Raw genomic sequence first — 26,819 nt, forward strand, 5'->3', positions numbered from 1 at the left:
ATGATTTAAGGCAGGGTGTATGCAGTTCTCATATGTCATGCCTCTGGGGTCCCAATAAGCGGGTATGGATCACACATATGCCTGCTAAAACAAAAAAGAAACATGTCAGAATCTTATGATCTACAGAATACATTTACAAGCTGCAATCCCAAAACTCACCTGATAGCCTGTTGTAGTAGGTGAAGAGAAAAACACACAGTCCCATGCTAAGAAAAAGTAACCATCGTAGAATATCCCAGGCTCTGTTGTGTCCATGTCCACCCCTAGCATAAAAATGACCAAAGAGAAAGGTAATTCACATATCTAACAAGTGAGAGGCTGAAATTCATTATACAAATGCTATAATCCTATATACAGTATTCATATTCACAGAGAACCTCCCTTTGTTATAAAGAGCAAAACCGCAGGGCCTGCAAGATACTGACACCCAGGGGTCTATTTACTAAGCAGTGTTAGGAGAAGTGAAAAGTGAAGAGTGAAAAGTGATAAGGTGCCAGCCAATCAGCTCCCAACTGTCATTTTTCAAACACAGCCTGTGAGATGACAGTTAGGAGCTGATTGGCTGGCACCTTATCACTTTTCACTCTTCACTTTTCCTAACACTGCTTAGTAAATAGACTCCCCAGCCATCTGCTGACACTCTTACACCACACAGTTTGGAATAAAATCACCACACTTTTCTGTGTGTATCCTTTTAGTTTTAGACAATGGGAATTATTAAGAGACATACTCTTGTGATACCCCATAAGGACCTCATATTTGTGGACTTTTATATGCTGCCCTGTGCTGGGGGAATGTTCTGGAACTGCAGTGAGCAGGGACTCTATGACCCAGGAGACCGGGCAGTGTGTGCTTCAGTGCAATGTAGTAATGGCCATCGGTATGGTAACCATCGATGGTTACCATTGATAGCAAAATAGCAAGTGGCCATTGATGGTAACCAACTATGCAATGCATGACCATCGATGGTTTCACCAAGCGATGGTCATCCCTGTTCTATGACTGACTGAGAACAGGGGGCATGGCTTCATAAATGTTGAGGGGTGGAGCTATGCTCTGTGTCTTGGTACCATGTAAAAAAAAAAAACTATTTGGTTATGCTTTTCCATCGATTGAGGGAAACCATCTGGTTCTCCCCCATCGATGGGAAAAACATTCAACATCGGCCATAAACCATTGATGATTATGAATCATCGATGGTCGATGGCCATCCCTAGTGCATTGCTGTAAGTGAAACTAGGTGAGAGAGGCTGGAAGCAGCAGAAAAAAGGGTAGTGAGAGACCTGCAGGAGGGTGATCTGTAGTTATCAACAGCTGAGTGAGGAGGCTCTGAGCTGGGACACCTTGCAAAGGGACAGACTGGGGGAACTGCACTGACAGTACCTGGGGTAAGCCTTGGAGAGAGACACAATGAGACCCAGCCTGTGAAAGACAGCCCATACAGCTCCAATTCAGCCATCTGTGACAATAAATTTCTGTGGTGAGATCTGAACCCCAGCACACTGCTCTGTTCCAAGACAGTTCTCATTGATGATTAGCATTGCTATAGCATTGGTCCCCTTTAGTCCATGGAGATACTGCCCCATTACCAGCCTGTGTAATTGACATTTCACAAGTTAAATTGCTAACATGGGGGCATATTCAATTAGACGTGAAAAGTCCCAGGGGTCTATGTACTAAGCAGTGATATGAGACAGAGTGAAAAGTGATGTCAGTGATAAGGTGCCAGCCAGTCAGCTCCCAATTGTCATTTTTCAAACGCAGCCTGTGAGATGACAATTGGGAGCTGATTGGCTGGCATCTTCTCACTTATCACTTATCACTGCTTAGTACATAGACCCCCAGTCTTTTCACATTCACATTATTTTAAAAAGCAGATTGGGCCACAAATGTTTACCTGATCTCCCCACGCCATGCCCAATCCCACTGACTCTACATCCAGTTCCACTCAACCTCTGCAGATATTTTAAAGAGGAGATATCCATTACTGAGCTTTCAAACTGAAACGGCCATGACAAAATAGGGACTATTGGTAGGTATGTGAGAAGGGCGGCATGTTACTTGCTGCTCCAGGCTGGAAATGGGACAGGAATGTGCACAATACAAACTAGGACTTTTGTATGACATAAAGTAATAGTCTATGAATTGCAGGCATCTGCAAATTCCAGGCGAATCTGGCCAATATAAAGTTCACCTGGTTTTGCTTTTTAAATGATTGCTACTTTGGGCAGACTTGCTGGGAATCCGCCGATGCCTACGATTCTCAGGCTATTACATTTACCTCCAACAGAAGCAGGAGCTTTGCAATTAGTTTTACCCTGAGGGATCAATGCTTTTTTTTTTTTAACCTATTCAGACACTGAAACAATAATGATTCTTTCATATGTACTAGAGTTTACATGTTTGGTATGACATACAGCAACCCCCTAGCCTCAAATCTATTAGTATACATATGGTAAGCCTCTAGTATGCACAATACTGTTAAGACAAGACAATACTGCCAAGTTAACTGGAATATACATAATTCATAATTCAAATTAATTGGAAAGCATTTAGCCCCTGAACCCCTGTTCACTTAAACATGTCAAGGATATCCTTGCTTCCTTCTGAGTGCGTAATGCCTGCCTTTCCTGATATCCCTGGGCCTGAGGCTCCTGCCTCAAGTGCCTGTTTTGTGACCAGCTGCTCCCTGAAATATCTAGAAATGAGCGTATATTCGTTATCTCTAAATATACACATACATATGTGTTGGGCATATTTTGGAATGATTTATGTCTGTGAGAAATGTCCTATGGAGTTGATTCTGAGCTGGAAGCAAAAGAAAAAGATGCAAGTAACTTTGCGCCTGTTGCACTGCAAGGGGTTCATCATACATATATTGGTTCTGCATGCAGGGTAAATACTGGCTGCTTCTGCATGCAGGGTAAATACTGGCTGCTTCTGCTTGCAGGGTAAATACTGGCTGATTCTGCATGCAGGGTAAATACTGGCTGCTTCTGCGTGCAGGGTAAATACTGGCTGCTTCTGCGTGCAGGGTAAATACTGGCTGCTTCTGCGTGCAGGGTAAATACTGGCTGCTTCTGCATGCAGGGTAAATACTGGCTGCTTCTGCATGCAGGGTAAATACTGGCTGCTTCTGCATGCAGGGTAAATACTGGCTGCTTCTGCTTGCAGGGTAAATACTGTCTGCTTCTGCTTGCAGGGTAAATACTGTCTGCTTCTGCATGCAGGGTAAATACTGTCTGCTTCTGCATGCAGGGTAAATACTGGCTGCTTCTGCTTGCAGGGTAAATACTGGCTGCTTCTGCTTGCAGGGTAAATACTGGCTGCTTCTGCTTGCAGGGTAAATACTGGCTGCTTCTGCTTGCAGGGTAAATACTGGCTGCTTCTGCATGCAGGGTAAATACTGGCTGCTTCTGCTTGCAGGGTAAATACTGGCTGCTTCTGCATGCAGGGTAAATACTGGCTGCTTCTGCATGCAGGGTAAATACTGGCTGCTTCTGCATGCAGGGTAAATACTGGCTGCTTCTGCTTGCAGGGTAAATACTGGCTGCTTCTGCTTGCAGGGTAAATACTGGCTGCTTCTGCATGCAGGGTAAATACTGGCTGCTTCTGCATGCAGGGTAATACTGGCTGCTTCTGCTTGCAGGGTAAATACTGGCTGCTTCTGCATGCAGGGTAAATACTGGCTGCTTCTGCATGCAGGGTAAATACTGGCTGCTTCTGCATGCAGGGTAAATACTGGCTGCTTCTGCATGCAGGGTAAATACTGGCTGCTTCTGCTTGCAGGGTAAATACTGGCTGCTTCTGCATGCAGGGTAAATACTGGCTGCTACTGCATGCAGGGTAAATACTGGCTGCTTCTGCTTGCAGGGTAAATACTGGCTGCTTTCTGCTTGCAGCCCATAAATACGGCACAGCTTTATTTTTACACAGTCATTTAGAGTAAAGTTTGGACATGACCTTCCCAATCTACAAGTGCGTATCCACTTAGCGATTAAACAGGCTGATTGAACGATAATTACATAATTTTCGTTCAATCAATTGTTAATTGTCCGCAAATCGGCCATGTAAATGTCGAAAACTACCAGCGATGCGTGCGCCCGCTGGTAGTTTTTGACATCTATCTTCGCCCGAACATGATGGTCAACCTGACGACGTCATCAGGTTGAGCATGTTGGCAAGTGGATGTGCACCTTTAATCTCTCCTCTAGATTGTAAATCTCCCCCGCCTGCAGTGCAGCATGGTTTTGCTAAGGTGCAAAATTACTACTTTTTTTTTTGTTTCTACCACAGAATGAGCCCACTGGGAAGTCTCTGATGTGAGCAGTTTGCAGGGAATTACATTTACCCCTATGGCCCGTATTCAATTAGAAGCGAAAAGGCCATTGCCGGACTTTCGCCGTCATTGAGGGTTTTGGGTGCGAAAAAGTAACGCGCTTATCCCCATATTCAATTCCAAATCGGCAAAAACGGGACCCGGTGAAGCTTAAAAAGGCGAAAGTTCTGTCAGTTTTGGGGCAATCAGCTTGACACGCGATAAAAGATGCTCTGACATGGGGGATCACTCTGGATACCCCTGAATACCCCTGCTGAAGGTATTTGGCAACTTTAAATTATCTCAATAGGTGCTATTGTGCGTGTTTTAAGAAGTGGTGAAGAATAGCATTTTGGTGGGTTTTTTTTGAGAAAATACCTAGTCCCATCAAATTTGGGGTACGTGAAAATGAGTACTAGCATATTTTAAAGTTGCTAATATGACTTTTTAAAAAACATGAAAAATTCACCTGCAGCAGTCACCTGCAATCAGAAAAACATCTGCTGCATACTTGGGGACCCCCCTGGAGTCTATTTCGCTAGTTTTTAACTTTGTACCCCAACTTTGTTTTGTTTTTTTTGCCCCCAAAATTAAAGTACTTTTTTGGGGTGTAACTTTTTAAAACATTTTTGACAATGATTACCTTTAGGCACCTGTCCAAGGGCTGCAGGGTGGCTTTTGGAAGTCTGCTCCCAAAACCCCAATTCTGCACTTTTTCTCACTATGTCGATACTTTTTCGCCATTGACTTTACACACCGGTGAAAAGTCAGCCTAATTTAATACGGGGATAAATGAAATCGGCGAAAATTATGTCATCAACGTAAAAGTATCGCCGAAACTGACTTTTCGCACCAAATTGAATACGCCCCTAAATGTCCAGACGATATCAGGTAATCACATACTGCAAGGTGTTTGGACTGAAAGTGCTGTATGGCCACAAAATGATAAAGATGCCTGATAACAGTCAAATCTAAAGTGTTTGGATAGATATCTGGGAAATTGGTAAAGCAAGTAGGAGAAGAACAGCCTTTGTATGCAGGTATATACAGGTCCCAGTGATGGCGAATACTATCTAACTGCTTAGCGTGAGGGTCCGAGAGGGCATGTTTGTCCTTTTTGACAATTACCATGTGTGGTCAAACTGGATATCAATCCCTTCAGTCAGGCCTCTTGCCAAGCAGCAAAGTCTGCCTCTATATGTATAAAAACTTTTACAAGTTGTTTGAGGTCGAAAAACATCATTCTGACTTACCTGGGCCTCACTGTAACATAACTGTTTTCCAGATCCCTTGAATGGGGATTGGACTGGGCTGGGCTGATGTATTCTCTGTCTGCAAAATACAAAGAAGAGAAGAAAGGGTTCCTTACTCAGTGCACATGCCCTTATTATTAAACATACAGTAATATTTATTAATGTAAGGTATTTTTATTTTGTATCTGTTCACATTAAAATATAGCTTTTATTCAGTTTCTTATTAAAATAATTACCCAATCACTTGGTAGTTAAAGCAAAATATGTTTGAATAAAATATAGAGTGTAATCTAGTAAAGAAATAAGTGAATCAAAATTAAAAACATGCATCTGCCAATAACACAACTTTTTACTTTCTAATAGATAGTTATTTCTATTTTCCTATTTTCTGATATATGGAAGGATTATATTTTAATTCTTCAACAGTATTCTTTTACTTCAATATAATTCCTTCTTCTGAACAGTGGTACAGTTTTCAATTAATTCCTTTTCGTGTCTCTGGTGGTCACTATTGAAATTACAGTTTAATAATACCCTGCTAGTTATTCCTTAATATTTAGTGGGGTAGCACTTGCTGCTAGATTGCACTATCTTGCACTAGTGGTGACACTATGGCTCCATTACATTTCCCTAGATCATCTTATATTCTAGTATCTTGCAATATTATAATGTTCTCTTATGATATTATACATCTTTTTCTGGGCTCTATGTGCCTATACATGAACAAACACAGCTCTTAACAATTTCTTTATTTTAGTTCCAACAGCACTGTTAGGATTTTCGGTCTTGCATTCTTAAATTGCACTATTCTATATTGTTACACTAGTATTAATAGTGGTAATATCTTGGTTGTAAATTCTCTTTGGGTTCTCTTATTTTAAATAATGCTATATAGCTTATTCTGGGCACTATGGCCCTCATTCAGAGGCGGTCGGAGGATGCAAGTGGTCGCTCAGAAACTGGGTGGCCGCTTGCATCCTGACCGGCCGCCTCTGTTTCGGTCATTAGGCTGTGGGTTTACACCCACAGCGCTAACGACCGCTAGGGTGATGGTCGCGATGGTCATAGACTATTGCGACCATCGGGGCTTACGACGAGACCCTAGGGTAGGGTCTCACTTGTCGTAAGCCCCGAAGAGCTTCTGGCTCTGTCAGAGCCGGGAGCTCTCCACTGACATCACTAGTGATATCAGTGGGTCCTCCCCCAAATGGCAGGCGTTCCCATGGGAACGCCTCTGTTTGGGCTGCCACCCCCCCGGCCCGCCTTCCAAACGGGGCGAGCTGTCAATCAACATCGACAGCTCGCCCCCTTTGGAAAGAGACCCGCTACGACCAGCGCTGTCGGTCATAGCGGGTCTCACGCATGCGCACGAAGGAGCCGGCTCCCTCGTGCACATGCGCACTGGACAAACATCGAGGCAGCCATGCTAAGATAAACCAATTACAGTAGTTCACATGGGATTCCTTATATGCTGTTATTTATAATCAGTATTGTTTATTCATATGTATTTACAGGTAGCAAGTGTGGAGACAAAACACCATTAAACACCAGTAAGTGCGTAAAGGTCACATTCCCAAATACCAGTGACAGTGGAAGTACATAGCTTTTTTTGGTGGATTGTTTTTTTTGGGGGGGGGGATTGGGATATTAATAATGATCATAATAAAAAGTAAACTAAATATGTACCCTCTTATTGTTTTAATGTTTATTTATCAGTATAGTGCCACCATATTATATGGTGCTTTACTTATCCTCCATGTACCATTCACCAAACACACTAGAAAGTAGAGTGCAGAACAGTGGGACTATTACAGCTATCAGTGACCCAGTGCACAGCGCACACCAAAGTATGTATCGTTATGTTTTTTATTTTAACATATTCCCCATCTAAACATGTTCCTTTTTTTACTATTGGCTTCATTAGGGCTGAATTATTTAAATGTATATCCTGTTATGCACAGGCCCACCAAGAGCCTATTCTGGGGGTTCTGCTGGATGTATTTGGACAACATCACATAATAAAACTTAATAACTTGAAGATTTAAACCCGAGCAACGCCGGGTACTTCAGCTAGTATCATACATATATGGAATGCTGTGGCATTTGCAACCATGTAGTGTTATGAGTATTAGGGTTACGGATGGTACAAAGAGAAGTGGCCTAGCAGGACATTTTTTTTAATTTGAGCCTATAGGCATAGTGGTAATATTTTCCATCTTACAGTACTTACCATTGTTTAAAGTTACTACCAGCAAGACTTCCTTCAGGATGGTTTGTCCACCTGATTCACGACACTGATAGAGACCACTGTCCCAAAGTTCCAGCTGTGTCAGTCTCATTATTAGCACCCTCTTTTGTTTGTCAACGAAGACAAGAGCTCTTGAATTATAGTCTACATTTCTGTTTCCATCTGAATGAACCACCCATTCAAATTCATTATCATCGATTCGCTTGACCCAGGTCTTGGACCATTTCTGACTCTGATTATATTCACAAGGCATTTCCACAGTGTTATTAGCCTTATATTTGACCACATGTAAGTTGGGAGGTAACCCTGCAAAGACAGAAATATAGACATATGCACAGAGATGATAAAGAAAAGCACAAAGATACTTTCTTGATACGGAACAAACTGGTTTTGGATGGAATTCAGTCAGTTAATGGAAAAAATTAAATGGATGATGTTTCAAGTAGTGAAAAGAGTGGAAAAGTGGGCCAAAGGAGAAAACCCATAGCAACCAGTTAGCTTCTGTCTATCATTATATAGAATGTACATGATAAATGCTTCCTCAAAGCTGATTGGTTGCTATGGGCAACTTCTCCACTCTTTTTACTGACTGGTGCATCAACCTCCCAATTTTACTTACCATCAATGCGACATTCAAGACATCTGTCAGAGCACCTTATAGCTGTAACATGTCTCAGCTCACAATTCTCATATATAATCAGTCAACAAGTTTGAAGTATATCAAGTGGGAGAACATTCCCTGTCCCACAAACTCTCTATTTGCAGTACATGAGTTCACTGCAGAGAAGCATCAACACCCACTTTGATCAGACAGAGAGTTAAGAGAAGCAATGAGTGTTGGCCATTAGGGGCATTGGCAGGTTGCTGAATGGCACAATCAGTACATACAATTTATTTTATTATTTTAACTCATTAACCACCATCCAAAATTCAATATTTATATTTTTTTAGATGGACAGCTAATTATTTGTTTAACAAAAAAAATTCTGGGTGTGAAAAAGTGGCGCTGTATATCAAGTAAATCTCGTGACATATAAAAGAGAAAATGGAAATTAAATACTCAGTCTTTATATGAGTTGACAATCTCAAGGCGTATTAGTGGAGTGTCCCGGTGTACACCTTTAAATCTCATTGATGTTCTCCATTCATACATGAAAAAAATACAAGACATTCATATACAATTTTAGTGGTTAGAATACAAGATGAGTTTTAATAAATCAAGTCGTCTACAATAACGCCTGTCCCTCTAAGGCGATATGAGTGATTGTTGGAAGCCGAATTAGCCAGAATCACAGTGATATTTGTAAGACTTAACAGGTTTAATCTATGCAGGCTAAGAATTATATGAGTGTGGCAGCAAGGTGGAAATATTCATAAAGGGGTGTGACTCGGGGTGGTGAAGGATGCTGCAATATAGAATATAATGCTTTAGAGGGACAGTTAAAAAAACAAAAGACAGTTAAACATGTGGGATTTGATGAGGGTTTGAGTATGAGGGACAGAGCCAAATAAACCAAACAGAAAAGTGAGTAATATGAGCAAATCACATTGTCCAGGGCATTAGATGATGCATGTAGCTTCTGTATGGGTATGCAATCGGGAAGCCGGCGGACGTAATCCCGACGGCCGGCTTCCCGACTGCTTTATCCTGGTGAGGGTTAAATGACAGGCGTCTAAATCTAGACGCCTGTCATTTTACCGACGCGTGCAGACCGGCGCCCGGCATCCCGATCGAAGTGAAGTGCGGACAACCGTGGGGGGGGAGGGTTAGGGTTTATAGTTCCCGGGGGGGGGACTTGGGGTTAGGCACCCCCTCGGGAGGTTAGGGTTAGGCTAGGGGGAGGGAGGGTTAGGCACCCCCCCCTGGGTCTTAGGGTTAGGCACCACCCCTGGGATTTAGGTTTAGGCAGTGGGGAAGGGGGGGTTAGGGTTAGGCACTTGGATGGGGGAGGTTAGGGTTAGGGTTAGGCACATGGGTGGGAGGTTAGGGTTAGGCTAGGGGGAGGGAGGGTTAGGCACCTCTGGAGGGACGTTAGGATTAGGATTAGGCACCCCTAAGGAGGGTGAGGGTTAGGGTTATGGGGGGAGGCTAGGTTAGTAACCTAGGGACGATCGGGATTTTCACTCATGTCGGGCAGCCGCTGTTGGGATTCCAACCGCCGGACTTGCGTCTGGCGGTAAATCATACCGATTCCTTTGTATGTTTCTTGTGGTTATTCAATGATTGTTCATTGGAAATGCAGAATATATTTTATATGTACCTTTATGTGCTGCTTCTTCTGACTTCAGTTTGCAGCTCTACTATAATCACGCTAAACACCCCTAATTTTGCCTAGTGCAGCTACCCACAACCAGATTTTGAGACCTGTGTCCTGGAAAATCAGATGAGATTGGGAGGACTGTTTTTATTATGACTCAGAATGTGTGTGTTTTTTATACAAACTTTGTTTATAGAGAAAAAAATCACCACACAAGATGCATTTACAATAAATGAGAGGATTCAGGGGACAAATCAGGAATAGTAGGCATAATATAACTGCATGAGTAAGGATACATACTAAACACTAAAAAGTGTCCCTGAAACAGATGTGGTATTCAAACTGAAAAAAGAAAAAGATATCAAGAAACTAAACAAAGAAATGAAAGGAAAATAAACCTATATATTATCAGTAAATGCAAAGAGGAGGAGGGGGGGCAGAGCATCACCCCCCAAAATGAATCCTGCACACTTAAGGTGCATACACACATAATGATTTTTTGAACAATTATCGTTAACGATATCGTTCAGTCGTTGAAAAAATCGTTCACTTTCTAAGTTAAAACGATGAATGTAGTTTGTAGTTCAGTCAGACTGACCAACTCAACGAGTTAATACCTTATAGAGAGTGTCAAAATAGGATAATACCTTATAGAGAGTGTCAAAAGTTGCAGAACTTAGGGATCTATGTACTAATTATCTCAGTACTGCTGTGATTATTATGTATATATCTTGCAGGGGATATTTTCATATTTTCAATTACCCCCGCTGTGTACCAAGGGGAACTCGCAGGGACAGTGGTTGTGGTAACCGCTGTCTCTGCAAGTTATATCCCCAGCAAATTGTGGAAGTCTTTCACAGAAATGAAAGACTTCCCAGAGGGAAGCTGACACTGCCTGCACACAGTGTCAGCTTCCAGAGCCGGCCAGGGGTCAGCGGGGAAGAGATTGAAAGACTCTCTTCTGTCCCTGGAGCCTCCATAGGCTTACAGGAGTCTATATCATCTGAAGATGGTGTAAACTACCAGGGCTAAACTTTTTATTACATAGGGCTCTGATTGTAGTCCCCATTGATAATAATGGGGACTGAGATCTGCAGCGATAATTAGTCCTCTGCTGGAGATTTCTGTGAAATCTCTTGCATTGTGCTTTTAGTACATATGCAGTTTCTGCATCATTTTATGCAACAAATAGATTGTTACATAGGCCCCTTAATGAGCTAATGAGAGTATTTTGGAAAATATTCTTCTAGTACGAGGAGCTGACCATACCATGCAGTTCTCTCTCCCATGTTAACGTAAAGGGAGGTAGCATATGAAGATTTTCAATGATCAATGTATATAGTGTAGATATAGTGTGGGTGGATGTATATAGTGTAGATATAGTGTGGGTGGATGTATATAGTGTAGATATAATGCGGGTGGGGGCTTGAGTAGAGGCACTGGGGAAATAAAAAGAAGAGCCCTGTGTATGTCTTTTTTCGTCTAATTGAGGGAAAGAGGAAATGGTGAATTTGCAGATATTTCCAAATTCTGAATATGGTAAATTCCAAGACAAGACAATTGTATGTCTGATAAGGAATGCACCCCTATGAGCACATCAGCTGTCCAAACCTGAAAATCCCTGTCTCCAACAAAACTCTAAAGATGGGGCTGGAATACCCAGAGCAAAATCAGGATTAAACAAAAATGACACTAGAGGGGAGGTTGTGTGAAACCCTACTGGTACTGTGGTACACTTGCATGGAGTACCTGAATACAGTCTCTCACCTCTTCACGGTGACTCTCCTTTGTTCCGGCTATGGCATGGGTATGGCATCCATGACCAGCAGGGCCCCCGAATTCTCGGGTGCTTAGCACAAAGTACCTGATGGAGGGAACACATGTGGACAACAGGTGCAGTGCAGTAAAGAAATGTTGGGTGCCAGCCATCTCATGATGAAATAACAGGAAAACTTTATTTACACTCCACTACTTCCTCCAGCACAGTAAGCATAACGGTTACAAGCTCTACTTCGACAACTTCCTCCAGCACAATACTTGCAGGAGATGGTAAATGCTGTATTTTAAGCTTAATGGTTACAGATTAGTTACGTTCCACTCCAAATGAACACCTCCAGCGCAGACTTACACATATAACACAGCAGTGAAATAGTAGCACATACCCGGTGTTGCTGGGCTCAGTAGTTCATGACGTCACTCCCATAGTTCCGAGGACCGGGCGCCGGGGATGGAAGGCAGCAGCACTGGAGCGGGGTTTCAGGTAAGTATTGTTTTTTTTTTTTTTTTGTATGTGTGTGCGCTCGCGGGGGGGAGGTTACTACAGGGGGCATTACTGGGGCTTACTACAGGGGGCATTATTGGTGGATCACTACAGGGGGGCATTACTGGGGGCTCACTACAGGGGGAATTATTGGGGGCTCACTACTGGGGGCATTATTGGGGGCTCACTACAGGTTGCATTATTGGGGGCTTACTACCGGTGGCATTACGGGGGCTTACTACTGGGGGCTTTCTACAGGGGGCATTACGGGGGCTTAATACAGGGGGCATTAAGGGGGCATTACTGGGGGCTTAGTACAGGGGGCATTACAGGGGGCACTACAGGGAGTCTACTACTGGGGGCTTACTACTGGGGGCTTACTACAGGGGGCTTACTACTGGGAGCACTACAGGGGCTCTTACTACTGGGGCACTGCAAAGGGGGACCACTACTGGAGGGCACTACATAGGCGGCACTGTATAGGGGAACCTCTACAGAGGGCACTGCACAGGGGGACCACTACTGGGGGAACTACATAGGGGGGCGGCAGCTGGTGCCGGCATAGGTGCTGGGGGGTGGCACATTTTAATTTGGGGGGGGGCACCAACATTTATCTTGCCTCCGGGCACCTGGGATGAAGTTATGTATACAGGGGACTCCAGAGTCGAAGTTCATCGCTCTCATCTCTATCTTCACGAGAGACTGCTAACGTGCAGCACATCCCATTGCACAGGGATCCTCTCTCCTTCCATTACCCCGCATACACCTTCGGGCATACTGACGTCCTGTATATCCCAAACTCTACCTCTAGTACAAGTCCCACTATCCAGAGACCTTTCTTCTGATGTGCTGGCAACTTAATGCATACTGTTAACTCTTTCACTGCTGGGCTTCTCTACTTCAGCACATGGTTACACAGGATTCTTCCATAGGACTCCCCTCTAGCCACACTGCCATTTTGCACTGACCCCTCCCTCACTATGGGGCACTTCTCCATGGGCTATCAACCAGGGATCCAGCATTATGCATCACAGACACTCACCCTTTCAACACTTGGGCTGTCTCTTCACAGGAGCTATCTCATCTTCCACTGTGGCACCAGGCAGTAATTCCAGAGATCCTCTGCAGTTACTTCCTCACTCAACAGGCACTCTGGCTGCAGCTGCTACCTCTGCAGCACTCCCCAATTCTTATAAGGGAGTCTCATTATCAATAGTGCTGCTCCTCATATTGCAGCTCCCTTGCAGGACTAAGGGGAGGGGTGACTCCCCCTCCTTGTCTGTATCCAGGGGCCTCAAGACCCCTTATTGCCTAGGGGCTTCTCGCAGGGAGCCCCTTACTGCATTACAGGGGCATTCCCCAGTACATATAATTTGTGGCTCATGGCAGCCGCCATGCACCCTCCCCTGAATGCTAGGGTACCGCTGTCCCTCGGCCCCAGCGTAAGATGGCCACACTCCTTCTCCTCCCTGAGGATGCTTTAGGGATGGACATCGATGGTCGATGTTTGCTGACCATTTATGTTTTTCTTGTGATGTTAGAGTTTTTACCATTCGATGGCAGCATTCCAATGTTTGCCGCCATTGAACGGGTATTCATTCGATGGTGTTCCGATGGTGGCTTCTATTCTTTAAATCCTAAATGCTATGTCTCCCCTGGCTACTCTGTGCTGTGTCTCTGCATCTCAAAATCTCCATGGCTTATGCTGCTGGGATCGTTGGAGGCTGTCTCTCACTGCCTCAGACGTGACCCTCAACCCCTCCCCCCATCTCTCTAGACTGCTGCTAGCTCTGATTGGCTCTCACTGTCTCAGAGAGCCAATCAGTGTGCAACCCTGGCCCTGCAGCAGCTGTCACTCACAGACAGCTACCAATGTTTACACCAGCAGAGATTGACAGTAATATCTCTGCTGGTGCTGTAAGGTTTGTTTTCAAGTATATCCAATTCCTCCTTCATGATCCCCTCCCCCATTTTACACTTCAGTATTTTGTTACTTTGTTAAGTGTCCAGGTCTGTGTGCAGGTCCCAGTGTCAGCTGTTTCTCCTCCTTGCTCAGCTCTACCTGCCTGGCTCTGTTTTTTTTTTTTGCTCCATTCTGAGCCCTGCCCCTAAGCCCCGCCCACAGTTCCGCCCCTTGACTAGTCATATAAATAGTTTTTACCATCGAATTCTTTTCATGTGATGGTTAGTTACCATCGCATTGAAAGATTCAATGGTGGAAGCACTGCCATCATATGATAGTGGGCTTCCGATGTCCATCTCTAGGATGCTTTCTCACCTGCCGTGAGGCCACACCCCCTTTTGGTCCTGCGAGGCCACGCCCCCTGTGCAGCCTGCTTTCTTCTGCCCTCCCGGTGATTGACGGATGATGTCACCGGGAGGCGGGCCTTAATCGCGGCAGCGCTGGAGGTGGAGGTTAAGCCTAACTCTGCTGGGTATTACAGTTGGAGAGGAGATATAATAAGGGTCTTCAATATCTTCCATCAATGTAATGTAGTAGTGATGGTGTGGTGGTCAACATTTGGTACCTTCGGGAGCCAGGGAGTGATCTTCATTAGGGAAGAAAAACAATATTTCTCTAGTGTAGGACTGAGAAAAATATGTCCTGCAAGGAAATTGTATTTGGCCTCAATGATGCTGCAGTCCCTTTTCTGGCATAGTACTGTGGTTGCTGGCTCAGATCCACAGTGCTCAAAATAAACTATAGCTCCCGACAGCCTTTTCTGCAGGGAGCCATACAGACAAACTTGCAGCATTCTGTCAGGGGGGCAAGCCAAGCCAGGGCAGCAGCAAACGCTGCAGAGAGATAATAATTTCAGCCTCTGGAGATTATGGGATTTATTTAATAAGCCTTGGATGGAGACAAAGTGGACAGAGATAAAGTACCAACCAACCAGCTCCTAACTGTCATTTATCAAACACAGCCTGTGACATGGCAGTTAGGAGCTGATTGGATGGTACTTTATCTCTGTCCACTTTATTTCCACCAAAGGCTTAGGACATAGACCCCTCAGTATTTCAAATTGTAATATAGGGTACAAAGGGCTCTATTTACTACAATCCGCATATTGAATGCGGATTGTAGTGTGATATTACCAAGTGAATTCGCATTGCGAATTCAGGCAATATCACAGGGATTTACTATAAATCCCTTGCAGGGACAAAGCTTGCGATAAAGCTCTGTCCCTGCGGATCCCATCCGCACTCTAGTCGCGGTATTTTCGGAAAAAATACCGCGACTAAGAGCCCGCGCATGCGCCGACCGACCACCGCTACTACCCCCCCACCAATGCTAAGCCCCCCCCCCCGGCGCTAAGCTCCGCCCCCCGCAATCGCGGACCCCCGCTCCCCCCCCCCCCCCCGCGACCCCCCCTCCCTTCATTACACTTACCTGCATCCTCCTGGCCTTCGCTGATCTTCTCCGGGTTTCCCGATCAGGTGATCTCCCATACTGCACTGGGGCCCGATCACCTGATGACCGGGCAGCAGTGCACTGTGGGAGACCAGCTGACCGGAGAGGAGCCATCACCGGATGCCCGATCACCGGTCCCTGGATTCAGGTAAGTAAAAAATAAAATGTTTAATTTTTTTTTTATTTTTTTTACAGTAATCAGCTTGCGGTCTGCTTAGACCACATAGCTGATTACTGGTACCGGCTCCCGCCTCTGCTCTCCCCGTTAGAGCAGACTGGGAGCCCGGTAACCGGGGGAGACCCTGGATAACGGCACCTCCAGGTGGCGTTATTATCACAGGGCTTCCCCCGGTATTTTTTTACAATTTATTTTTAGTAACTGTGGTCGGATCACATTTCCCATTACAATTATGGGAAATGCGATCTGCTTTACTAAAAATAAGTGATACTGGGGGTTGGAGTAGAATTTTACTAATTCTACTCCAATTGCCCTGCAATAACTACAGGTGAAACTAAAATAATGTGAAAAGGGTGTGAAAACACCCTTTTTCACTTTATTTTAGTAAAAATAATGTTAATAAATAGAGCCCAAAGAGAGCGGAGAGAGAGAAAGAGAGAGAGAGAGTTCTGAGAGGGAACAGGTTTTGTAAGTAGGGTGGGAGTTGGAAAGGAGAGAGTGGGTAGAGAGTGTGTGGAGAAGAGATGTAAACTAAACTGCCATTAAATGAAGATATGCTATTCAGTTTCTTAGATCTTTTTTTTTATAAGGGACATGCATTTATATGTTGAGAAATAAGTAAACATAATGTTGTCAGATCTTCTTGCTTTCTGATCCATAATCTCAGCTGCAACTCAGTTCCCCCCTCAACTTGGAGGTGATGCCCCATGTGACAGCATATTCACCTGTTTAGGCTATTTAAATAAGCATAGTAGTGTAAACTCTACAGTACATACCTTGAAAAAGACAGTTTATTTTAGTGCCGCTGATCTCACAATAGTGCTATGACAAGAGGAGCACAATTTTAAAACTTGCACCTATGTGTTTCAACAATCTACTGGCATCTTTTTAAAAGTGTAGTGTACACCTTAGCAGCACTAAAATAAAACAAATCGGATACCTGACTTTATCTTGACCCATTTGGGGTGCTTACAAAGTTCCAGAAAATAGCCTGTACTACACTTCACCACAGTCCTGTGGGGCACCAAGAAAGTGACCAACCGGCTATTGAACAACCAGGCAGCATCTCTGTAGCCCTGGCTACACTCCCCAGCTAGGTTGAGCAGGGGAAGACGGCCGTACTGTACCATCAGTTCTGGACTGCATTACTTGCGGCTGCGCCACACCGCTGACCCCTGGAGAAACAAACAGTTACACCAGCCATCGACGGACATGTTGGCTGCTTCCCTCATCAGAAGAGAAGCCCACCATCCGTAGACTCTCTAGGGTCTAGCGTGTGACAGTTATCACTCACAATGACTGAGGACATGCTCCTGTGTCTAAACAATTGCAGGAGGTATAGTGGAGCACACAGTCAATCCATCTATTCAGGAACATACATTTTTTCCATCAAGGTAAATTCTGAGGGATAAATTTACTAAAGTGAGAGTTTTCAGAAGTGGAGATGTTGCCCATAGCAACCAATCAGATTCTAGCTATTATCTTCTAGAAGGTGCTCATTAAATGTTAAAGGTGCATACACACATAACGATGTTCGTAACCAACAATTTTAGTGAACGATTTTCGTTCAGATTTTCCCTTGAAAAAGTGAACGAAAATCGTTTATAAAAATAGTTGGTTACTAAATTATCGAACGACTTTGTGAACGATTTTCATGAACGATGAACGATTTTTTAATCATGCATAGAGTGAATGGACATAGGGCCTGATTCAGAGCCGGACGCTCGCTCTGAATCAGGGCCCTCCTACCTAAAAATGGAGCGGCCTCCTGGCTGCTCGCATAGCTGTAGGTGACCACCCACAGCTTATGCGAGCGGCCAAAAAGATGGTTGCGATGGTCAAGACCATCACGACCATCGGGCTTGCGACGAGACCCTGCGGTAGGGTCTCGCTGCCGCAAGCCCAGGAGTGCTTTTGGCTCTGTCAGAGCCAAAAGCACTCCCACTGACATCACTGACGTCAGTGGGGCCGGCCCCAGACGGTAGGCGTTCCCATGGGAATGCCTCCGTCTGGGCAGCAACGCCCCCGGCACGCCCACCAAAGGGGGCATGCTGTCACTCACCATCGACCGCACGCCCCCTTCTGTTGCTATGCGGGTCTCGCGCATGCACACGTCGGAGCTCCCTCCGCCGTGCGCATGCGCACTAGGGCACCATCGACCCGCTTGCGAGAGCTCATTGCTCGCGAGCGGGTCTGAATCAGGCCCATCGTTCATCGTTCATTCTGTACAACATGAACGATTTTCTGAACGAAAATCGTTTGTTGGACAGTCAGAATGGACGATGAACTACAAACTACAATGGTGAACGCGCATGAATGATTATCGTTCATCATTCACCTTAAAAAGATGAACAATTTCTAAACGATATAACGATATAACGATGTAATTAAATCGTTATGTGTGTACGCACCTTAAGTAGAATCTGATTGGTTGCTAAGGGCAACATCTTCACTTCTAAAAACTCTCACTTTAGTAAATTTATCCCTGAGTCTTCTAATTACCAACTGCGTTTTTCTCTGAGAATTTACTGCTGCTATTCAGGAACATTCCATCTATTCAGGAACATACCTGGCTGACTCACAATTGTATTTCTGAGGTGTATAAATGTACTATATGCATATTAATTACTGCAGTTCTTAAAGAGAGAACTGCAATTATATATCACTATTTGCCTGACAAGTTTGTTGCTTAATGAGATGTTTGTTTTTTAATATGGTGTCCACCAGTTACATTGTTTGATAAATTGTTAAAAATTTTACCAAGTGAGTGAGTAGGTTAGTCATTCTGCTCTCTCTAGATTCTATTGCTGCTATTTTTTTCTGTCTCGGTTAGGATCCCATGGTATCAAATGCTGCAGAGGGAACCAGAAGGATTAATATTGAACAATCACACAATCACTTATTATTATTATGATTACTACTACTACTACTACTACTACTACTACTACTACTACTACTATTGTTACTACTATACTACTACTACTGCTACTACTACTATACTACTACTGCTGCTACTACTATACTACTGCTACTTTACTACTGCTGCTGCTGCTATTGCTACTGCTACTACTACTATACTACTACTAATACTGCTACTGCCACTATATTACTGCTACTGCTGTTGCTACTGCTACAACTACTACTACTTATACTGCTACTACTACTGCCACTACTACTACTACTACTACTACTACTACTACTGCTACTACTATATTACTGCTACTACTGCTACTATACTACTGCTGCTACTACTACTACTGCTGCTATACTACTGCTACTACTACTACTGCTACTACTACTATACTACTGCTACTACTCATACTGCTACTACTACTACTGCCACTACTACTACAACTACTACTACTACTGCTACTACTACTATTACTGCTACTACTACTACTGCTACTATACTACTGCTGCTACTACTACTGCTACTACTACTGCTGCTACTACTACTACTGCCACTACTACTACTACAACAACTACTACTACTACTATTACTGCTACTGCTACTACTATACTACTGCTACTACTACTACTGCTACTACTGCTGCTATACTACTGCTACTACTCATACTGCTACTACTACTACTGCCACTACTACTACTACTGCTACTACTACTATTACTGCTACTACTACTACTGCTACTACCACTGCTGCTATACTACTGCTACTACTCATACTGCTACTACTACTACTGCCACTACTACTACAACAACTACTACTACTATTACTGCTACTGCTACTACTATACTACTGCTACTACTACTGCTACTATACTACTACTGCTACTGCTACTTATATTACTAGTGCTGCTACTGCTACTACTACTACTATTACTGCTACTACTACTATTGCTACTACTGCTACTACTATACTACTACTACTATTACTACTACTGCTACTGTACTACTACTACCACTATACTACTACTGCTACTACACTACTACTATACTACTACTGCTACTATTACTGCTACTACTGCTATACTGCTACTACTACCACTGCTACTACTACTACTATTACAGCTACTACTATTGCTACTACTGCTACTACTATACTACTGCTACTACTACCACTACTATACTACTGCTGCTGTACTACTACTATTACTACTGCTACTGCTGCTACTGCTACTACTACTATTACTACTACTATTATTACTAATATACTACTGCTACTACTACTATCTACTACTGCTGCTACTACTATACTACTGCTGCTGCTATTGCTACTGCTACTACTACTATACTACTACTAATACTTATACTGCTACTGCGTGATGGAGTATATATTCCATTGTGTCAATAATAAATTCCTTCTATTCTACTTTTAGGGAGGGGTCTTTTGTCAAGTAATGTTTGGTGGCTACCAAACCCTGTTTATGATCTATGACTGTGTACAATGACGTGATGTCACTTTTACACAGCCATAGATCGTCCTTCCATTCCACCCCCTGTAAGGTTCTTAGTATATCTGTGGTGTCTCTTATGAAGGATGTTTGTTCCTTCACATAGGGCTGTAGAAAAGTATCAATGTATCTGGATAAATTTGCAGAAATGGAATCAATCCCAGATATTATGTGTCATCCTGGTGGGTTATTGATGTCTTTATGTACTTTTGGTAAATAATAAAATACTGGTATTACTGGGTGTGCTATGTCTAGATATTCATATTCTTTCTTGGTTAGAATTCCTGTGCCTTTGCCTGTTTTCAGTAGATTTCTTAGAGTTTGTTGGTATTGTATGGTGAGATCTTTGTGTAGTGGTTTGTAGGTGGAGGTGTCGCTTAGGATTCTGTGTGATTCTCGGTTGTAATCGGAGGTGTTGAGTTACAACATAAGGACCGAATTGATCATACTACAGCCCCCCCATTTTTAAAAATTTATTTTTTCAGATTGTGACATATATATACTGGCACAAGAGGCCCTGTGCCTCTATCCTAACAAAAATAAGAATACTAATTCCCCAATATCCACCTCTGTATATCATTCTTGTGTGCAGCGCTTACCTCCACCATACAATTTTTTGAATTATAATTAGTTGTAATTAATAGGGATTCAATAGTGTATAAATAGATGAAGATGAGGCTATGAATAGTCCTGGCTGAATTAAGGCCCTGATTCAGAGCCGGACGCTCTGACCAGAGCGCTCGCTCTGAATCAGGGCCCACCTCCATAATTATGGAGCGTCCTCCTGGACGCTCGTATAGCTGTGGGTCATCACCCACAGCATATACGAGCATGCAGGATGATGGTCGCGATGGTCTTGACCATCGCGACCATCGCCACTGCGAGCCAAAGCCTGCGGGTGAGTTTCTCAACCGCAAGGCCCGGAGTGATTTTGGCTCTATCGGAGCCAAAATCACTCCCACTGACATCACTAGTGATGTCAGTGGGGCCGGCTTCTGACGGTAGGCGTTCCCATGGGAACGCCTCCGTCTGGGAGGCACACCCACCAAAGGGGGCATGCTGTCAATCAACATTGACAGCACGCCCCCTTTGATCAGACACAATGAGCGAAGGAAAGTCCTTCGCTTGTCGCGTCTCGCGCATGCGCACGACGGAGCTCCCTCCGTCATGCGCATGCGCAGTGCAGACCATCGACCCACTTGCGAGCGGACAGCCGCTCGCGAGTGGGTCTGAATCAGGCCCTAAGACAGAGCAAGGCTTAGACCTTTAATTTATAAGACTACTCAGCTCTGTGTACCAAAAAGTACAGCATTGACTTGAGCATACTTAGGATGCTTCGTGCAGCTGTAATGCTTCAGGGTGATGCCCAGGGCCAGGGGCGCTGAGAGGGGGGGATGGGCACTAATTACGCAGGCCTGGGCTTGTTGGAGGGGCCCTGGTCCTATGCCGCCCCCCTCTTTCTTATCTGTCAGCAGCCCAGCACACGCTGCTGTGTGCTGGGCTGCAATGGGAGAATGTTTGCTGCTTCTGAGCAGCAGCAGCAGTCTCCACTGCCTTTGGGGGGGAGCGATCACACTGATCGCGCCTCCCCTCTGGATTTGCGCTGGGCTGAGGGTCTCCCAGTGCTTCGCAGTGCTGCAAAAAGGTTTTCCTTTTGTTAGGTGCCCGTGATTAGGCCACGCCCCCATTCCACTGGGTCCGGGCTGCTTCACATAGCCGTTATTTTTGGCATTGTGAAAAGGGGGTGGGGCTATGATGATGCGAATCCATGGTCATGCCCCTGGCCCTGCCCCCAGCCACGCCCCCCCCGCTGTAAACAGACATTCAGCTCCCTCCTGGAAGGAGGGAGCTGAATGTCGGCAAGTATGAACCAATTAGATTCTACTTAACATCTAACTAGCACCTTCTAGAAGATAATAGCTAGAATCTGGTTGCTATGGGCAACATCTTCACTTCTAAAAACTGTCACTTTAGTATATATACCCCCTTGAATCTAGGTCAGGTGTCTATAAGCTCTTAACACCAGGATCCTTACTATGGGCCTGATTCAGATTTGGGGAATAGAGTGAGATAGAGTGAGACAGAGCAAGTAACTGTGTACCTGGACAAAGCATGTTGCAATGCAAGTGGTACAAATATCCAAAACATTTTGCATGTGGGGTAAATACTGGCTGCTTTTGCATGTAGCCTACAAATGCTGGACAGCTTTATTTTTATACTGAAATTTAGCTATCCGTTTGGACATGCCCCCTCCCAATTATAGTCTCACCTGCAGTGCAGCATGGTTTTATCAAGATGCACAGTTACTTGCTATATCTTACTCTATTCCCAAATCTGAATCAGGCCCAATGTTTTTGGATCAAGTGTCCTACTTTACAGTTGCCTGCAATTAAATTTAAACTGCAATAAAATTAGGTACAAGGTCATTGTATTGTATGGTTAGCAATTAATTAGTAATGCACAATAATTAATAACTTGGTACTACAAAATACTGGGGCCAATGTAGTCAGTTCTCGATATGTACTAAAGGAATTTGTCTTCAGCCTGCTAATGATAATAGCAGTCTAGAATGCTAAGGAAAGTAGACACTTGGGGGTATATTTACTAAATTGTGGGTTAATAGAAGTGGAAATGTTGCCCATAGCAACCAATAAGATTCTAGCTATTATCTTCTAGAATAGGGGTGGGCAATAAGTGCTCCCACCAGCTGTTTTCAGTGGCAAACGCAGGATTTCTAGAGGGGAGTTTCCAAATGTTTGATTTTAGAGTGAGTGTGGCCTGTCCATGAAGAGGGCATAATTAGCATTTATCCAGCTTTAATATGTTACATACAAAGTATATTGTGTGTGTCATAACTCCAGCATATACAGGACCAGTGATCACAGGAAGCCATTAGATGCGGCAGTAGGTCCATCCTCTCTGAGCAGAATGTTTCTTTTCAGATGTTTGCACCATTCCTGAGCATTGGAGCAAGTCCAGGAGTCTGAGGGAGCAGCAGAAGAACCCAGCACTGCCCTTTGACATATATGTACATATTGGTCTCCTTATGTACTGGATAGTGTATTATTATACAGTATTAATTATTAAGCCTATTGATGGTCTACAGCAGTGCACCCCTAACAGTGCATGTTTTCCACATCTCCTAGTTGGTGCACAGGTATATTTATTACTGGCTGACACATTTTAAAAGATCCACAGTTGATGCTAATCATTTCATTTGTGATACTGAGAAGAACATGCAGCGCTAGTAACATTCTATTATATTACTATTTCTATTGTGGTCATGGTGAGTGCTGGGGAGGGGGGTTTCCAGGCAAATGGAAACCACCCCTGCGTTTGCCTATGGTTTTAGAACTACACATCCCAGCATGCTCTGCCATCGTTTTGCTATTTGGTCATGCTAAAACTGTTGCAAGGAATGCTGAGATGTGTAGTTCAACAACAGCTGGAGGGCCACTTATTGCCCACCCCTGTTCTAGAAGCTGCTAGATAAATGATAAGTAGAATCTGATTGGTTGCTATGGGCAACATCTCCACTTCTATAAACCTGCACATTAGTAAATATACCCCTTACTGTTATGGTGGGTACCCACTGGGCGATTAAAGTGGACGACTGAACGTTAACGATATCGTTATCGTTCAGTCGTTCCCTTTATCGTCCAGTTTTATCACAAAAACGATGAATGATAACGACGACGCGCGTTCCTGCGGGTCGTTCGTCATCATCGTTCATCGGGTTAACATTCAGGCCAACCTGACGATGTCGTCAGGTTGCTGCATGTTGGGGAATGAGGGAAGAGAGCCCGGCGCTGAACAATATCATTAATGATATCGTTCAGCGGGTGTGCTCAATGTCATGAACGACATTGAGCACACCCTGCCGGGGACACACGGGACGATATCGCTCAGGGAGCATATCGTCTAGTGTGTACGCACCATAAGTTGTCTTCTCCAGTGCTGATATCGCCACTAGAAGTTCCTGTTATCTGCCTCCAGCAGAGAAAAGAGTTGAATGTTGGTTGTCCTTTGTAGTTTTGATCGTTTGTCAATAAAGTTTAAAAAAGCCACGAAGCTGCAGTGTATGTTCACACGAGGGTTCTGCTATAAAATGGAAGGTCACGTTGGAAAGGGAGGTGAAACCGACTGGCTTGTGGGGAGGTTATAATTAGAGGCTAATCAAGAAGAAGTTAATCAAGATGCAGAATGTGTCTGTCTGGACTGCAGAATTGTGACTTTCCGTTAAACCGCTTTGGTAGGACAATTCTTGATTAACATTGCGTTAGCTGCCTCCTGCTTCGCAACGATAACAAACAAAGCAGGAGCGGCTTTTCCTCCATGAAAGGGGAATATTAGTACATGGAGACAATCATTTCAAAAAGAGGATTATCATAGCCCAACCTAAATACATTTAAGTCCCAAGCTAAGGGACCATAAACATCTGAACTAATCTGTCACAATATCTATTTACACTCACCATAAACCACCTGCAGCAGAACTTTCTGTATGATCTTATAGTTCGTTCCAGTCCATACTCTCCACTGGTACAGACCCGTATCCCATTGTCGCAATTTTTCCATAGTCACATTGACAAACCCACGTCTTTCTATGGTCTGTGATATATGTACTTTGAAAACATTTTTCTTGAACGTATTTGTTGCACCAATATCGTTACACTCTTTCATAGATATCTGCCGGCACCAGCTGCTTACCAGATTCCTGTACTGACTTGTATCATAGTTATTAGTGATGGTGATGTAGCCATTAACTGCAGCCTGGACTTCACGGACATGTGGATATGAGGAACCTGGAGGTCAGGATCAATACTATTAGACAGCCTTACAGTACCATATCAATACAGACAATATTAATTCTACATATGTTACAGTGATGGACTTCACCTCTATATAAAGTCATGCTCTTAAAATGTTAAATATATATACATATTGAAAAACAAATAAGCCATCTGTAACACTCACTGTGTATCAATGTATAGAGGAGAAGGTGGAAAGCTACAGGTCTCCATATCGCTTGGTACAGGACTGTGTTGAACACCATCATTTTTGTGCTACTGGATTTTTGACTTGTCAGAAAGGACTGTACAATCTTTGTGACACTGTATATTCTTTAGGAACAATATGCCTGCATCATTCTTCCCAAGCCTTGTTGATAGGAAGTTTTGGAAGAAACTGATAACCACAGAAAGGAAACAGTTTGTCATTAAGGACTCTCCACTACACAAAATAGGTCTGATATAGCACAACTGCCGAGCATTTTACATTTCATTATTTACATATACTGAAATATAAAATTATGTAGTCCATTAAAATTATTTAAAGTGGCATCCTTATACAGGGCTAATTAATATGCCAAGGGCAAATAACTTAATGAAATGTAATGTGAATGACAAATCTTATAAACTAATACATGGAAAAATATATATTTTTTTCTTTTTTGGGATGTAAAGATCATGGCTCTGTTAGGACTCAGGATAATTTTAAAATTTAGGCTAAGATGCCTTTAGGATTCTGCATGAGTTTTTACTAAGGTTAATGTGACAGTAGGTGAAAGTTTGAAATAAGGGCTCAATCAATGAAAATTATGCTGTTGTGTTATATTATTTTAACATAATATTATTCTAAAGGGGCCTATCCATTAGCAGATCTTTCTGTAAGATGAAAGACAAAAGATTTATCCCTTGAAAACTCCTGGGGCTGCTGTGACAGATATCTGTCATGTACATGACAGATTTTTGCGAACGACGAACGATATCGCATGACATCATTCTGGGAGTGGATTTTTTTAATGTTTCTATTTATTTTCATTAAAAAAAATCGTTCGTCGTTCATCGTTTACCGCAACAGATATTTCTAATATCTGTCAGCGATAAACGATAATTGACCAACATGTTGGAGAAGCAAAAGACCAAATTTGTCGGCCGCGGGAGTGCGCATTTTTGTCGTTCAGAGCCTATCCATTAGCAGATAAATTGAACGACTGAACGATAAATCGTTCAAATTTATCTGCTAATGGATAGGCCCCTTAAGACAAATGCTCCCTGCCTCTATAGATAGAGGTGCTGGAACAGTGGGGCAAGAAGGTGGCATATCTTCCCCCTCCCAAAAACAAACAAACATTTGAGAGTGGTGCCATCTGGGATGGATTACTACAGACAGTGGGCCTGATTCAGACCCGCGTGCAAATTGCGTCCACTCGCTGGCAAAAAGGGGCCGGATATTTAAATTAAGTGCTCGCACTGCGTCTCATAAGGACACCCTCTATGTCTTAGCGAGCCTCGGCAACAAGCGCTCGCTAGTGTATAAAGACACCCCCTTGCCACTCGCAACACACGTCATTTCCGGTTTTTGAAGGAATAATTGGAAATATCGAGAGCCACCAGAGCTGCTCGTAGCGCTTGAGGTAGACCGTACCCTCCTGCAAGCACTGCGAACAGTTCAGGGTAAAAAACAACCAAGTGACGTG

The 26,819-nt window shown here is 43.7% G+C and overlaps 1 protein-coding gene across 1 annotated transcript; it reads right to left on the reverse strand.

Annotated features, from left to right (window-relative positions):
- On the reverse strand, window positions 1–25,394 carry LOC148477614 (polymeric immunoglobulin receptor-like). The gene is made up of 7 exons (XM_088456463.1): window positions 25,310–25,394; window positions 24,814–25,143; window positions 7,764–8,125; window positions 7,076–7,125; window positions 5,572–5,655; window positions 160–263; window positions 1–84 (listed from the first exon to the last, which is right to left on the reverse strand). Exons 1-7 carry the CDS (start codon window positions 25,392–25,394, stop codon window positions 29–31), a joined length of 1,071 nt encoding a protein of 356 aa, XP_088312589.1. The 3' UTR covers window positions 1–28.
- Window positions 25,395–26,819: the final 1,425 nt, after the last annotated feature.

The sequence above is a fragment of the Taudactylus pleione genome, unplaced genomic scaffold, assembly GCF_031769625.1.
Source record: "Taudactylus pleione unplaced genomic scaffold, aTauple2 ptg000706l, whole genome shotgun sequence".
NCBI lineage: Eukaryota > Metazoa > Chordata > Amphibia > Anura > Myobatrachidae > Taudactylus > Taudactylus pleione.

Excerpts from the sequence above, each read along its gene's own strand:
- LOC148477614 (XM_088456463.1), bottom strand. The coding sequence starts at position 25,394 with ATGGTGTTCAACACAGTCCTGTACCAAGCGATATGGAGACCTGTAGCT. Across the intron at positions 7,126-7,763 it reads AAAATATTACCACTATGCCT|TTACTGGTGTTTAATGGTGT; the intron begins ATAGGCTCAAAT and ends ACCTTTACGCAC. Across the intron at positions 264-5,571 it reads TATGTTACAGTGAGGCCCAG|GGGTGGACATGGACACAACA; the intron begins GTAAGTCAGAAT and ends TTTTTATGCTAG.